Below are 13,604 nucleotides of genomic sequence, written 5' to 3' on the forward strand. Positions count from 1 at the left end.
ACAGATTTAAACAAGTGTAGAGTCATGACCAGGGCAGAGATTAGGATGGAATAAATGCCTTGGTGACATGGTAGAAGATGGGAGCGATGAAATGATAAAAGGTTGATGATGCAAGGCAAAAGGATTAACAATAGGTCAAGTAAAGAAACAAAAGATGCCCAACTGGAAGCAGGATTAGCTGCCATCCAAAAATCAAGCTAAAATTACACAAAACCAAAGTAGGGGTGTGGTTATGATTGGCGATATTTGAAAATCGGTGATGAATACAGAGGCGGTGAACTGTCTAACAAGAAGATGAAGTGCTGTTCCTCAAATTCACAACGAGCTTCATTGGGACACTATGGGAGGCCAAGATAAAGACATCAGGTCGGGAGATGACTGGCTGTTTTTGGTTTACTTTCACAGTCTGCATGTGTCTCACTCTCTCTCAGAATGCATGTGGCTTCATATTCCTCTCTCACTTTGTATGTGTCTCTCTGCCGAACCCTCGTGGTCTGTATGTTTGTCATTGTCTCTCTCTCTCTTGGTCAATGCTTCTCTCCACCTTTCCCTCTTGATCTGTGCGTGTGTCTCCATCTTTGTCTCTCAGTCTGCATATGTGTTTGTATCTCGGTCAAACTTTGCCCCAGTATTGTTCCTTTGGTCTGTGCATCTAATTTTGTTTGTCTTTCTCTCAGTCTGTGTGTGTTTCTCCCTCTTTCTCAGTCTGCATGTTTTGTCTCAATTTCTGCTTCTTGGTGTGTGTGTCTTGGTCCTTATGTTCCTGTCCTCCTTTCCCCTCCCGCCATCCCCCCAATACTGGGTCTAAGTGTGTCACTGTCTTTCTCTTTATCGGGTCTGTGCATGTCTCTCTCTCTCTCTCTCTCGGCCAATGTGCGTTTCTCTATTGGTCTGTATGTGCATGTCCCTTTTTCTCTCAGTCTGTGTCTCTCTCTTTCCGTCTCTCTCTCTCTCCCTCTCTACACTGAGTTTTGTGTGTCGGTCTTTTGTCCTCAGTCTTGTTTCTTTAGAAGATCTTGTGAATTTAATTCTTGTAAAGCCAAAAACATGTCACATGTGGACTACGCAAATTATAGTTTCAATAACTAGAAAAAAAATGCACAAAAGTATACTCTGTAGTTATCCTGTTCCCTTCATAAACACAAATGTCCCTTTTGTGTTGCAGTTGCTCGCAGTGCCTGTCTGTCCTCACCACAGAAATAACAGCCCATTTGCTCTCTTTGGCAGAGAATTACCTTTAGGCTTATTTGTGATGTTCTCTGGAATATCTCCTTTCCCTCAGGATATCTGCACAAATGCAGAGCCTCTATGTTTATGAGATACCAGTCAGCAATGCAGTTGCTCAATCTCATCTTGTTGCTTTCATCACAGCACAGGCCCACAGTGATATTATGTGCCACACAACCTTTATTCTGGGTTCAGACCTCCTGAGGACTAATTATCTTTCCACAGTGACTTACAAAAGGTTATCTTATAATGCAAGGTGGTCTACACCAGAAAGGAGAACATGAGAAGGATATTTCAGCCAATCTACACGGTCTTGCTTTTATTTACAGAATGAAACATTGCAAACATACACCTCCTAACTCACCAGTGGTATTTTATATGCTCGAGTGAAACCCCAATTACTAATTTCTACTTGCATGCAACTGACATACAACTAACGCAAGGTTTCCATTGCAAAGTCTCAACAGACAGAGTTAGTGTTTAAGCAGAACAGAGATCGCAGATTGGAAGCTTAAGTTTTATAAAATGAACCCGATTCTATAATGGGAGCGAGTAGTTACTGGAGAGATATCCCCATTCAGAAACAATGAGCATAGATGCTGCCAGTCCTTTTACCTGAGTGGGGCCAATACAGCCAAGCCTGACCAAACATTCCACAATACATCTGCACTCCCAAAGGTCACTGGGTCACTGCTGGAACTTTAGTAATTCTGTCACACTCCTTAACTGTAACTGTAGTACCCATTCCTATTACGGTAGACATCACCGTCTGAACAGGAGCCAGCCCAATCAAGGACTCATTGGATGGGGTAATCCACCAGTAAACCATGGAGAGACTCGGAGACTGGTCCATTGTCTTAGTTATTAGAGTGATGATCAACTACTGATTGGAGAAACTGGCATAGGTTTGGCAGAATTAACTCACCAACAACTTGCTGAATAAGAGCTGGGTTTTAAGCAGCTGGTAGTGAGCTGCTGCATCTTGGCTGTTGTGTGGACATTCTGTAGGTAGGAGCAGCAGTTTTGACTTGGTATGGTTACAGAATGCTGCAGCAGCAGCACTTTGCAGGATAGTCTGGGGCATACACTTTATTTTCCGTACCGCATGTGAAATAGTTGTATTCTATTCCTTTCCATTCGTAGAACACTTGAGTAATTGGAATGAACTCAATCGTCTGACGCTGCCAAGAAGACAGAATTTAATAATTTAGTGGCATTTTTCAGAGTTTCCTAACTGGAGTCTGCACAATGTAAATTTAGCTTCTGATCGAGCCTGCTTATAGCAGACTTGATCAGAAGCTAAATTTACAGTGTGCATTACTTCAGATACAATTGAGCACATAATGATTTCAATACTCACACAGTGAACCATTATAGTTGCAAATCAATAACTTGCACTTATGCCGTGCCTTTAACAGAGTAAAAAGTCTGAAGAATTTTACCAGGACATGATCACACAAAATTTGATAGATATAAAGGAGATCAAAACCTGGGTTAACAGTTCATATCTCAGGAGGATTTTTGTACAAGATGGGGAGGTTTAGGAAAGGCTTTCCAGAGCTTAGTGATTGGGCAGCTGGAAATGTAGCAACCAATAGCAGAGTCTTCAAAAATCAGGGGTGATGATGAGGCCAGGATTCAATGAGTGCAGATACCTCAAGGGCAGGGTAAGAATGGATGAGACTACAGAGACAGGAAGGAATGAAGTTATAAAGGGATTTGAAAATAATGCTGAGAATTTAAAGGACAAGGCATTCCTTAATTTTTCATGTAGGTTAATGAGCACAGGGGTGGTGAGCTGGTGCACCATGGCAATAGCTGGTAGAATTCTGCAGAGCAGTTTGTGGAGGGTAGAATAGGGTGCGAGTTGAGCCAAGACTCAATAATCAAGTCTAGAGATATCAAAGGAGAGATGAGAGTTTCAAGGTTGGATGCAGGCCAAATTTACAGAGGTGGATGTAGATGGGATTGAGCAATGGTGTAGATACGTGATTCACTGCTGATCCTGGAATTAAGCATAGCCCCAAGGCATCCAACAATCTGGTTCAGCTCAGCAAGTTACTCAGGACTGGGATGAAGTCAATGTTTCGGGAACAATGTTTGAGATCAGGACTGACGGCAATGGTCTTCCCAATATTTGGCTGTAGGAAATTTTTGTTGCTGGATGGATGCTGAACATATAGCCTGACAGGTTGGAGATGTGGGAGGGGTACAGAAAGGTAATGATGAGGTAGGGCTGGGTATCATTGACATACATGTGGAAGTTAATGCTGTGTTTTCAGTCTGTAGATGAGAAACAAGAGGGGGCTAAGGACAGATCCTTGGGCTGGCTAAAGAGGAATGGGAAGGAAAGCTACAAATTAATGTATGCAAACAGCATTTAAAATTAAAGAGCATAGGATAGGGGGTGGTGCAGTAAGATGAATAGAGAACTGGTTGGCAGGCAGGAAACAAAGAGCTGAAAAGCTTACTCCTGCTTCTACATTTTTAAGTGGGTGAAATTATTTATCAGTCATCTTCCTGTGGTGTTGCAAATGGGAAACAAAGAGGTGAGTGTAGGCTGTGGGGCGGGGAGGAGGGGTGAGAAGGCTGTGGATATATTGAACCACTGTGCATCCATTCCATTTTAGAAGTCAGTGTTTTTTTTAAGCCTAACACTTTTACATCATGAAGTGGCAACACTGAGGGCAATATGGGAAGCAGCATGAGAGCTGACAGCAGCCTGTACATTTTCCTGACTTGAGGTGGAGGAGCTGGGGAATGTGAAACAGAGATCGTAGTGTCATATAGCATGGAAGCTGGCCCTTTCGATACAGTCCATACCGACCATGTTCCCAAACTAAACTAGTCCCACCTGCCTATGTTTGACCTGCATCTTTTCAAACCTTTCCTATTATGTACCTATCCAAATGCCTTTTAAATGTTGTAACTGTACCCACATCCACCACATCCTCTGGAAGATCATTCCACAAGGAGAGCAGGAAGGATGAGTCAAGGAAGCCTCCTGTTTTTGGTACATTTCACGCCTACCTTCTCCATGTAGAACCACATTCCATGTAAAAAAAAGTTATCCTTCATGCTGTTTGTAAATCTTTCTCCTCTCACCTTAAAAATATATACCCTAGTTTTGAACTCCCTCACCTTACGGAAAAGATCTTTGCTATTCACTTATCTCTGTCCCCTCATTATTTTATAAACTTCTAAGTTCACCCCTCAACTTCCATTCCAGTGAAGAAAGTCCCAGCCTATCCACCTTCTGCTTATAACTCAAACCCTCCATTCCTGACAACATTTTGATAAATCTTTCTGAACCCTCTCCAGTTTAATAATATCCTTCCTATAAGAGATCAGAGGAGGCCACACCAACATCCTATACAACCTCAATATGTCATCAAATCCTCTCCTGAATGGTCTGACCAATGAAGGCAAGCATGCTAAACATCTTCTTAACCATCCTGCGAAGCAAATTTCAAAGAATGATGTACTTGAACTCCTAGGTCTCTCTATTCGACAACATTTTCCAGTGCCATACCACTAACTGTACAAATCCTGCCCTTGTTTGTTTTACCAAAGTGCAATATCTCGCATTTATCCAAATTACACTCCATCTGTCACTCTTCAGGCCATTGACCCAACTGATCAAAATTTCTTTGGTAAGTGCCACCATTAGTCAATGGTTGGAATTAAATGGATACTTTCTGTTAGCAATGAGAGTACTGGAGCTCTTACATGGAGAAGGTAGGTGTGAAATGTACTAAAAACGTACTATCCAGGTAAAGGCAAGCTGTTTGCCTTTAAAACTGCCCTCCAAGACTATTTCCCACCTTCTCCCTGTGCCTAGCATAATTGACTGAGTGCCAAATCTAATTCTGGGTCAATCAGGGCCTTTCCCTTTAACAATACTGTCAGCTCATTGACATGGACTTGGAGCCAGTTGTTAGGAACCTGACACAAAGTTGAAAAGGCTGACCAAAGGACTTTTGTCCCAAGTGGTGAAATGCAGTGATTTCAGCTGTTACACGTGAAACAAATGCAACAACAGATCGAAAAAGGTCACACGCAAAACATCTGAATCAAATCATGCTCCCATTTGGAAACAGAGATTCATAATGAATTACTGCAGGTTCTGGCCGTAGTTTCATAAACTCACCTGTTGGATTATGTGGGAGGTTCTCATCAGCTCGTTCTGATGTTTTTGGATGGCTAGCTGGGAGGCATGATTAATCTGATTCTCTGGAAATCCCACTATAGGATAGACCTAAGGGGACAAAACAGGAAGGGTAGGAACACAAAGACTATTATAAATTCAGAATGTCAAACCCACGGTTCAAAATCCAAATGCACAAATCACCACCTGTATCATTCAATCGAATTTATTTGGGATCTGTTAAATTTACAGACGTTATCATTATCACACCGAATGAGACAAGAGAGTTGTGAGATGTCAAGAGCCCAGCAAATGTTTACTTTATATTTTTGTTCTTCTCCAGTATTTGGTCAAAGAAGGGGAAAGACCAAAAGCAAGAAATAACTTGTCCTTATCTAACACTTATCATTTCCTCAGGACATCGCAAAGATCCTCCCAATCAAAGAAGTCATCACTTTGATATATAGTGAAGGAAATGCAGCAGCCACACACACAATTCCCGCAAACAGCAATGAGAAAAAAAGACCAGATAATCTGTTTGAGCAACACTGATTGAGAGCTAAATGCTCGGACACTAGATGAGATACCCTTCTCTTTAGTGAACAGTGGCACTGAATCTTTCACAATCACTTGACAGGACAGATAGAGTCAGAAAATGTGGCGCTGGAAAAGCACAGCAGATCAGGCAGCATCCAAGGAGCAGGAGAATTGACGATTCGGGCGTAAGCCCTTCATAAGGTATAGAGTTACGGGTTAATGTCTCAACTGAAAGATGGGACTCCACACTCTCAGCAGATTAATACAGTGTTAACTTGGATGAAGTGCTTATGTTTCTGTACAGTTCAGCCAGGATTGAAATAAAAACCTTAAGTGACAAATCCCAATCAGAAAGGATACAGTAATGTACTGAGGAAAAGTTTAAAACACTTCAAAAAAATCAATAAACAAAATACATATGACATCTTCCCACATCTTCAGCATTGGGTTGAAGGGTTATGGAGAGCAGGCAGGAAAGTGGATTTGAGGCTGAGATGGGATCAGCCATGATCATATTAAATGGTGGGTCTGGCTCGAGGACTGAATTGCCTACTCCTGCCCCGTAATTCTTACTTTCTTAAAGAAACACAATGGCAGGTGGTGGAATTTGAATTAAATGGAGCTCTGGAATGAAGAGCTAGCATAATGGCGACCACTTAGGCAATGTCAATTATCACAGAAACTTATGAGATTCACTAACGTCCTTTCAGGCAAGAAATCTGTCATTTTTTTACCTGGCCTGGTTTAATTGTGACTCCAGATTCACAGCCACGTGGTTGATTCATTATTGCCCTTTGGGCTAAAATACTGAACTAATAAGTGACATCTACATCCAAAGATTGAATAGTTAAAAAAAATTACTAATAATAATGATATTTCTTGAGCAAATGATGAATGGCAATCACCACAAATCTCTGAAAGTCCCTTTAACCTTTAAAAACCTTCAAAAATCAATAAACAAAATACATATGACATCTTCCCACATCCCATGAAATAAGCAGAGACCAGACTGTATAGAGACATGGGATAAGGGGTGAAATCCTCTTTTCCCAAATAAAGCAAGAAAAATATTCATTGTCCCTGAAATATTAATAATTTAAGCAGGAACATGTATCTTCCAATCCCCAAAGCTACAAACAGGACTACTTATATGTCAAAAAGAGCATAAGCAGCAAGTGATAGAGCGAAGAAATTCCACAACCAATGTCAAATGGTGGTGGACAACTAAACGACTCACAGGAGAAGGAGGCTCCACAAATATCCCCATTCTCAAATGATGGGGGAGCCCAGCACATTAGCGCAAAAGATAAGGCTAAAACATTTGCAGCAATCTTCAGCCGGATATGCCAAGTGAATGATCCATCTTGGTCTCCTCCAGTGGTCCCCCAGCATCAGCAGTCTTCAGCAAATTAGATTCACTCCATGTGATATTAAGAAATGTTTGATCTGGATGCAAAACGATCGATTGCAGCATTGATGTCAAGAGCTGCCACTCTCACCTGACCTTGAGGATTCAGCTCTTTTGTCCATGTTTGAACCAAGGCTGTAATGAGGTCAGGAGCTGTGTGACCCTGGCAGAACCCAAACTGGGAGGGGGGGTCACTGAGCAGGTTATTACTGAGCATTTACTGCTTGATAGTACTGTTGATGATACCTTACAACACTTTATGGATGATCGAGAGTACGCTGATGGGGCAGTAATTGGCTAGGTTGGATTTATCCTTTGTTTTTAAATGTACAAAACCTACCTGGGAAATTTTCCTCATTGTCAAGGAGATGCCTGTGTTGTAACTATAGGAAGAGCTTGGCTAGGGGACTGTGAAGTTCTGGACACAAGCCTTCAGTACTATTGTTGGAATGTTGTCAGGGCCCTTAGCCTTTACAGTATTCAATGTCTCCAACCATTTCTTGGGAAAAAGGGGGATAACTCTCCACTGGTTGGAGTCATACCAGACACCAAGAAAGATTATAGTGGTTGTTGGAGGTTAGTCATCTCAGCTCCAGGATATCTCTGTAGGAGTTTCTCAGAGTATGTCCTAGGCCCAACCAGCTTCAACTGCTTCATCAATGACCTTCCCTCCATCCGCCAATGGGCGGCACAGTGGCTGAAGTGGTTAGCACTACTGCCTTACAGCACCAGGGACCCGGGTTCAATTTCAGCCTTGGGCAATTCTCCTCGTGTCTGCGTGGATTTCCTCTGGGTGCTTCGGTTTCCTCCCACAATCCAAAAGATGTGCAGGTCAGATGAATTGGGTGCTAAATTGCCCATAGTGTTAGATGCATTAGTCAGGGGTAATTATAGGGTAAGGGAATGGGTCTGGGTGGGTTTCTCTGTGGATGGTCGATGTGGACTTGTTGGGCTAAAGGGCCTGTTTCCATACTGTAGGGAATCTGATCTAATTTAATCATAACATCAGAAGTGGGGATGTTTGTTGATGAATGCACAATGTTCAGCACTATTCACAACTCCTCAGACAGTGAGGAGGAGTTCAAATGTAAAACAAGATTTGGAAAATAACCAGACTTGGGCTCAAAAGTGGCAAGTAGCATTCTTGCCACATGAATGCCAGGCGATGATCATTTGCAACAAGAGCGAATCTATCTATCTATTCCACCTCAATGTTGAATGTATTTTCCATCACTGAATCCATCAGTATTAACATAACCATTGGTCCAATCTGAGGGGTGTCTCTAACCCTCAAGCACAGTGACTGAGCGCATAGCCTGCCCTCAACATCGAAGCTCCTTTGCGAAGATTGTAGTCATTCAGGACAGTGAACCCATACCAGCATCAAGTTCCCCTCGGTCAGGTTTAACACAGCCTCAGAAAAAGGAAAGAAAGTGGTGGAATTACTATCTTTGAATATTTTTAAGGTGGAGAAGGATAGATTCTTGGTAAGCACAGAGGTGAAAGGTCAGGGGAATGTGAAGTTATTATCAGATCAGCCATGACCTTATTAAATAGCAGAACAGTCTCAAGGAGCCAAGTAGCCTTCTCCTGCTCTTGTGTATATATGTTCAGTTTGTACTCTAGGAGTGTCCTTTACTCATCTCCCACACAAACCAGCCCTTTGATCTCTCTGCAGCTGATTTGATAAACTCACTCAGCAACTGCAGGTCCAACCTTTCATAATGCTGAGCTTGCAGAGAAAATGCCTTTTCTTACCATGTATTGTTGATCAGTGAAGATGTTCTGGCCTGCCATTTTGTTATAAAGGTCCAAAGGAAGTCCACTTTGTTGATCAGCAATTTTTTCGAAGATGTTATTTTTCCTGATTGAGGAAAAGGTATAACTTAGTTTCTTTCAGTGCAGTGTAGCTAAAGGTTAGGCTTAGCCATGCCCTTTGAAAGGAAACAGTAAGCATGTATCAAAACCTCCCTCTTTCAGTGAAGTTGTATTGTCATAGTACAGCCTGGATGCAAATATTGATCTGTTGTCCTGCATTCTATCCTCAACAAATATGGGCAGGAGCTACTATGTCTCGACTTCTTTGTTGAAGGACTGCAATGCCTTTATGTGTGGATACTGGGTTTAAACAAAACCAAACAAAAGTTTGGTTTTGTTTAAACCCAGTATATACATACACACAGTTTATTGCTATTTAGTTCATTTTTTTAATAACTGTGGAGTCAAATTATGATTGGGATGTCGTTAAAGCACAACTGCACTGAGGCCTGAAGCCTATGTAACACTGTACACGCACTTGAATGTAAGGGTTAGCTCAAGGCATTTTCAAAAGTTCAATCGTCCACTTGCATTACTCACCATTACAGAGTCATGGCTTAAAGGATTACATGGGCGAAAGTGAGCACTACAGATGCTGGAGATTACAGTCAAGATTAGAGTGATGCTGGAAAAGCACAGCAGGTCAGGCAGCATCCGAGGAATAGGAAAATCGATGTTTCGGGCAAAAACCCTGATGAAGGGCTTTTGCCCGAAACGTCGATTTTGCTGCTCCTCGGATGCTGCCTGACCCGCTGTGTTTTTCCAGCACCACTCTAACCTTAAAGGATCACACGACTTGGGGAGCTGAATATTTATAAGTACATAACCTTTAGGAATGACAGGAAGCTGGAAAAAAATGAGGAGGGGTTGTTCTGTCAGTTAAAGATGGCAGTCACACAATAGTCGGGGACAACCTAAATTTAGCAAACCACATTGTGAAAGCAATTTAAGCACAAAGGCCTGATGTCACTTGCAGGAGTGCTGTGCAGACCACAAGCAGTTAACAACACAGTTGGCTGGAGCATAAAGGAGTAAACAATTTATCAGAAAGGCAAGGTGATGACCATAATTTTTAATCTACATATTGACTGGAAAGGTCAGATAGGCAGGTATGAGGAATATTAAGAGTTCATAGATGTTTTCAGGATAATTTCTTAGATGTGCATGTTCTAGAATCAGAACACCAGAGTGCAGGCCAAAGTAGACCTGGTAATGGAAGCAAATTACCTTGAATGTTAGAAATCTGAAAAAAGACCAGAAAAGGCTGGAGGAACCAGATTAATTATTATCCTTAGGATGGAAAGTAAGGATGTGGCAGATGAATTGATTAGGTATTTTGCATCAATCTTCATGATGGAGAATACAAACAATAGAGAAACATTGAAAATAGGAGCTGGAGAGGGTTCAGAAGAGATTTACCAGGATGTTCCTGGGTATGGACGGTTTGAGTTATAAAGAAACGCTGGATAGGCTGGAACTTCTTTCAAAGGAGGTTGAGAGGCGATCTAATGGAAGTTTATAAAATAATGAGGGGTATAGATAGAGTTAGTGGTAGTTGTCTTTTCCCTAGGATGGGGGAACTTCAAGATGAGGGGGAACATTTTTAAGGTGAGAGATTTAAAAAAGACATGAAGGGCAAATTTGACCCTTTGAGAACTAGAACCTTTGAAGAATAATATCAGACTCAAAATATTAACTGTTTCCCTCTCCACAATGCTGCCAGACCTGCTGAGTTTCTCCAGCGTTTTCTGTTTTTATATTAATCCTATGATTACAAAATACCACATCTAATGAACAATCTCATAGTGAAGGTGGCCTTAGGTAGCAACAATCATAATATGATTGAATTTTATATTAACTCTGGGGAGAGCGAGATGGGTCTGAGACTTTTCTAAAAGTTGAAATAAGGGCAATTATGAGGATATAGAAGCAAATCTGCCTGAAGTGAATTGGCAAATTAGCTGAAAGTTCAATAGAGATACACTGGTGGACATTTAAAGGGGTTATTTCAGAATACACAGGTTAGTGTACAATCAATGAGTAAGGAACATCTCAAGGAACACATCTACCATTTGTGGTTAATTAGAAAGGTTAAGGATACTATTAAACGTAAAGAAAAGGCAAATAGGTGTGTAATGACAGGTGGAAAGTCAGAAAATTAGACAGAGTTAGGGTCATACAGCATGGAAGCACGACCCTTTATTCCAACCAGTCCATAATCCCAAACCAAACTAGTCCCAACTACCTGCTCCTGGTCCATATCCCTCCAAACGTTTCCTATTCATGTATATACCCAAATATATTTTAAATGTTGTAATTGTACCCACATCCACCACATTCTCAGAAGGTTTATTCTACATTCGATTGACCCTCTTTGTAAAAAATCTGCCCCACATGGTTTTTTTTCCAAAAATCTCTCTTCTCTCACCTTAAAAATATGCCAGGCAAAAGTGATTACTGCATTGCTGGAGATTAGAGTCAAGATTAGACTGCTGCTGGAAAAGCACAGGTCAGACAGCATCTGAGGAGCAGGAAAATCGACGTTTCGGGCAAAAGCCATTCATCAAGAATGGGGCTGGAGGCCTCAGGGGTGGAGAGATAAGTGGAAGGTGGGTGGGGCTGGGGAGAAGGTAGTTTAGAATACAATAGGTGGATGGAGGTGGGGGTAATAGTGATAGGTCAGAGAGGAGCGCGGAGCTGATAAGTGGGAAGGAAGATTGACAGGTGGGACAGGTTATGAGGATAGTGCTGAACTGCAAGGTGGGAACTGGGGTAAGGTGGGGGGAGGGAAAAATGAGGAAATTGGTGAAGTCCACATTGATGCCTTGGGGTTGGAGGGTCCCAAGGCAGAAGATGAGGTATTCTTCCTCCAGGTATCGGGTGATAAGGGAGTGGTGGTGGAGGAGGCCCAGGACCTGCATATCCTTGGCAGAGTGGGAGGGGAAGTTGAAATGTTCAACCACAAAGCAGTGGGGTTGATTGGTGCGGGTGTCCCGGCGATGTTCTCTGAAGTGCTGTGCAAGTAGGCTGCCTGTCCCCCCAGTGTAGAGGAGACCCCATCAGGAGCAATGGATACAATATATGACACGTGTGGAAGGGCAGGTAAAACTCTGATGGATGTGGAAGGCTCCCTTGGGGCCATGGACAGAGGTGAGGGAGGAGGTGTGGGCGCAGGTTTTGCAATTCCTGCGGTGGCAGGGAAAGTGCCAGGAGGGGACGGTGGGTTGTTAGGGGGTGTGGACCTGACCAGGTAGTCGTTGAGGGAATGGTCTTTATGGAAAGCGAATAGGGGTGGGGAGGGAAATATATATCCCTGGTGATGTGGTCCATTTGTAGGTGGCAGAAATGGCAGAGGATGATGAGATGTTGGTGGGGTGGAAGGTGTGGACCGGAGGGGTTCTGTCCTTGTTGCGGTTGGAGGGGTGGGGTTCGAGGGTGGAGGTGCAATGAGATGCAATGGAGGGTATCCTCAACTACATGGGAGGGGAAATTGCAGTCTTTAAAGAAGGAGGCCATCTGATGTGTTCTGTGGTGGAACTGGTCCTCCTGGGAGTAGATACGGTTGAGGAATTGGGACTAAGGGATAGCATTTTTGCAGGGGGTAGGGTGAGAGGAGGTGTAATCCAGATAACAGTGGGAGTCGATGGGTTTGTAGAACCGCCATCTACAAACAGACCCCAATACCAGAGGTATATTTCTCTCCCGACCCCTATCCGCTTTCCATAAAGGCTGTTCCCTCCACGACTACCTGGTCAGATTCACGCCCCCTAACAGCCCACCCTCCCCTCCTGACACCTTCCTCTGCCACCACTGGAATTCCAAAACCTGTGCCCACAGCTCCCCCCCCCCGCCCCCATCTCCATCCAAGGCCCCAAAGGAGCTTTCCACATCCATCAAAGTTTCACCTGCACTTCCACACGTCATTTATTGTGTCCATTGCTCCCGATGTGGTCTCTTTTACATTTGGGAGACTGGACGCCTACTCGCAGAGCGCTTCAGAGAACATCTCTGGCACCAATCAATCCCATCGCCCGTGGCTGAATATTTCAACTCCTCCTCCCACTCTGCCGAGGACATGCAGATCCTGGGCCTCCTCCACCGCCGCTCCCTCACAACCCGACGCCTGAGGAAGAACGCCTCATCTTCCGCCTCGGAAACTTCAACCCCAGAGCGTCAATGTGGACTTCACCAGTTTCCTCATTTCTTCTCCCACCCACCTTACCCCAGTTCCAACCTTCCAGCTCAGCACCATCCTCATGACCTGTCCCACCTATTAATCTTCCTTCCCACCCTCTTCTCTGACCTATCACCCTCACCCCCACCTCCATCTACCTATTGCACTCTCAGTTACTTTCCCTCCAGCCCCACCCCCCTCCCATTTATCTCTCCACCCCGGAAGCACCCAGCCTCATTCCTGATGAAGGGCTTTTGCCAGAAACGTCAATTTTCCTGCTCCTCGGATGCTGC

At 43.3% G+C, this 13,604-nt stretch overlaps 1 protein-coding gene across 1 annotated transcript in view; it reads right to left on the minus strand.

Moving 5' to 3' along the window:
- Nucleotides 1-273: 273 nt before the first annotated feature.
- Nucleotides 274-13,604, minus strand: part of LOC122559165 (protein SSUH2 homolog) — a 55,439-nt gene continuing 42,108 nt past the window's right edge. Inside the window, exons 11-13 of the mRNA XM_043708539.1 lie at nucleotides 9,078-9,183; nucleotides 5,378-5,485; nucleotides 274-2,408 (exon numbers count right to left, since the gene is read on the minus strand). Of these exons, the coding sequence (XP_043564474.1) occupies nucleotides 2,265-2,408; nucleotides 5,378-5,485; nucleotides 9,078-9,183 (358 nt within the window). The 3' untranslated portion in view covers nucleotides 274-2,264. The remainder of the gene's footprint in view (nucleotides 2,409-5,377; nucleotides 5,486-9,077; nucleotides 9,184-13,604) is intronic.

This window comes from Chiloscyllium plagiosum, chromosome 18, assembly GCF_004010195.1.
Source record: "Chiloscyllium plagiosum isolate BGI_BamShark_2017 chromosome 18, ASM401019v2, whole genome shotgun sequence".
NCBI classification, from domain to species: domain Eukaryota; kingdom Metazoa; phylum Chordata; class Chondrichthyes; order Orectolobiformes; family Hemiscylliidae; genus Chiloscyllium; species Chiloscyllium plagiosum.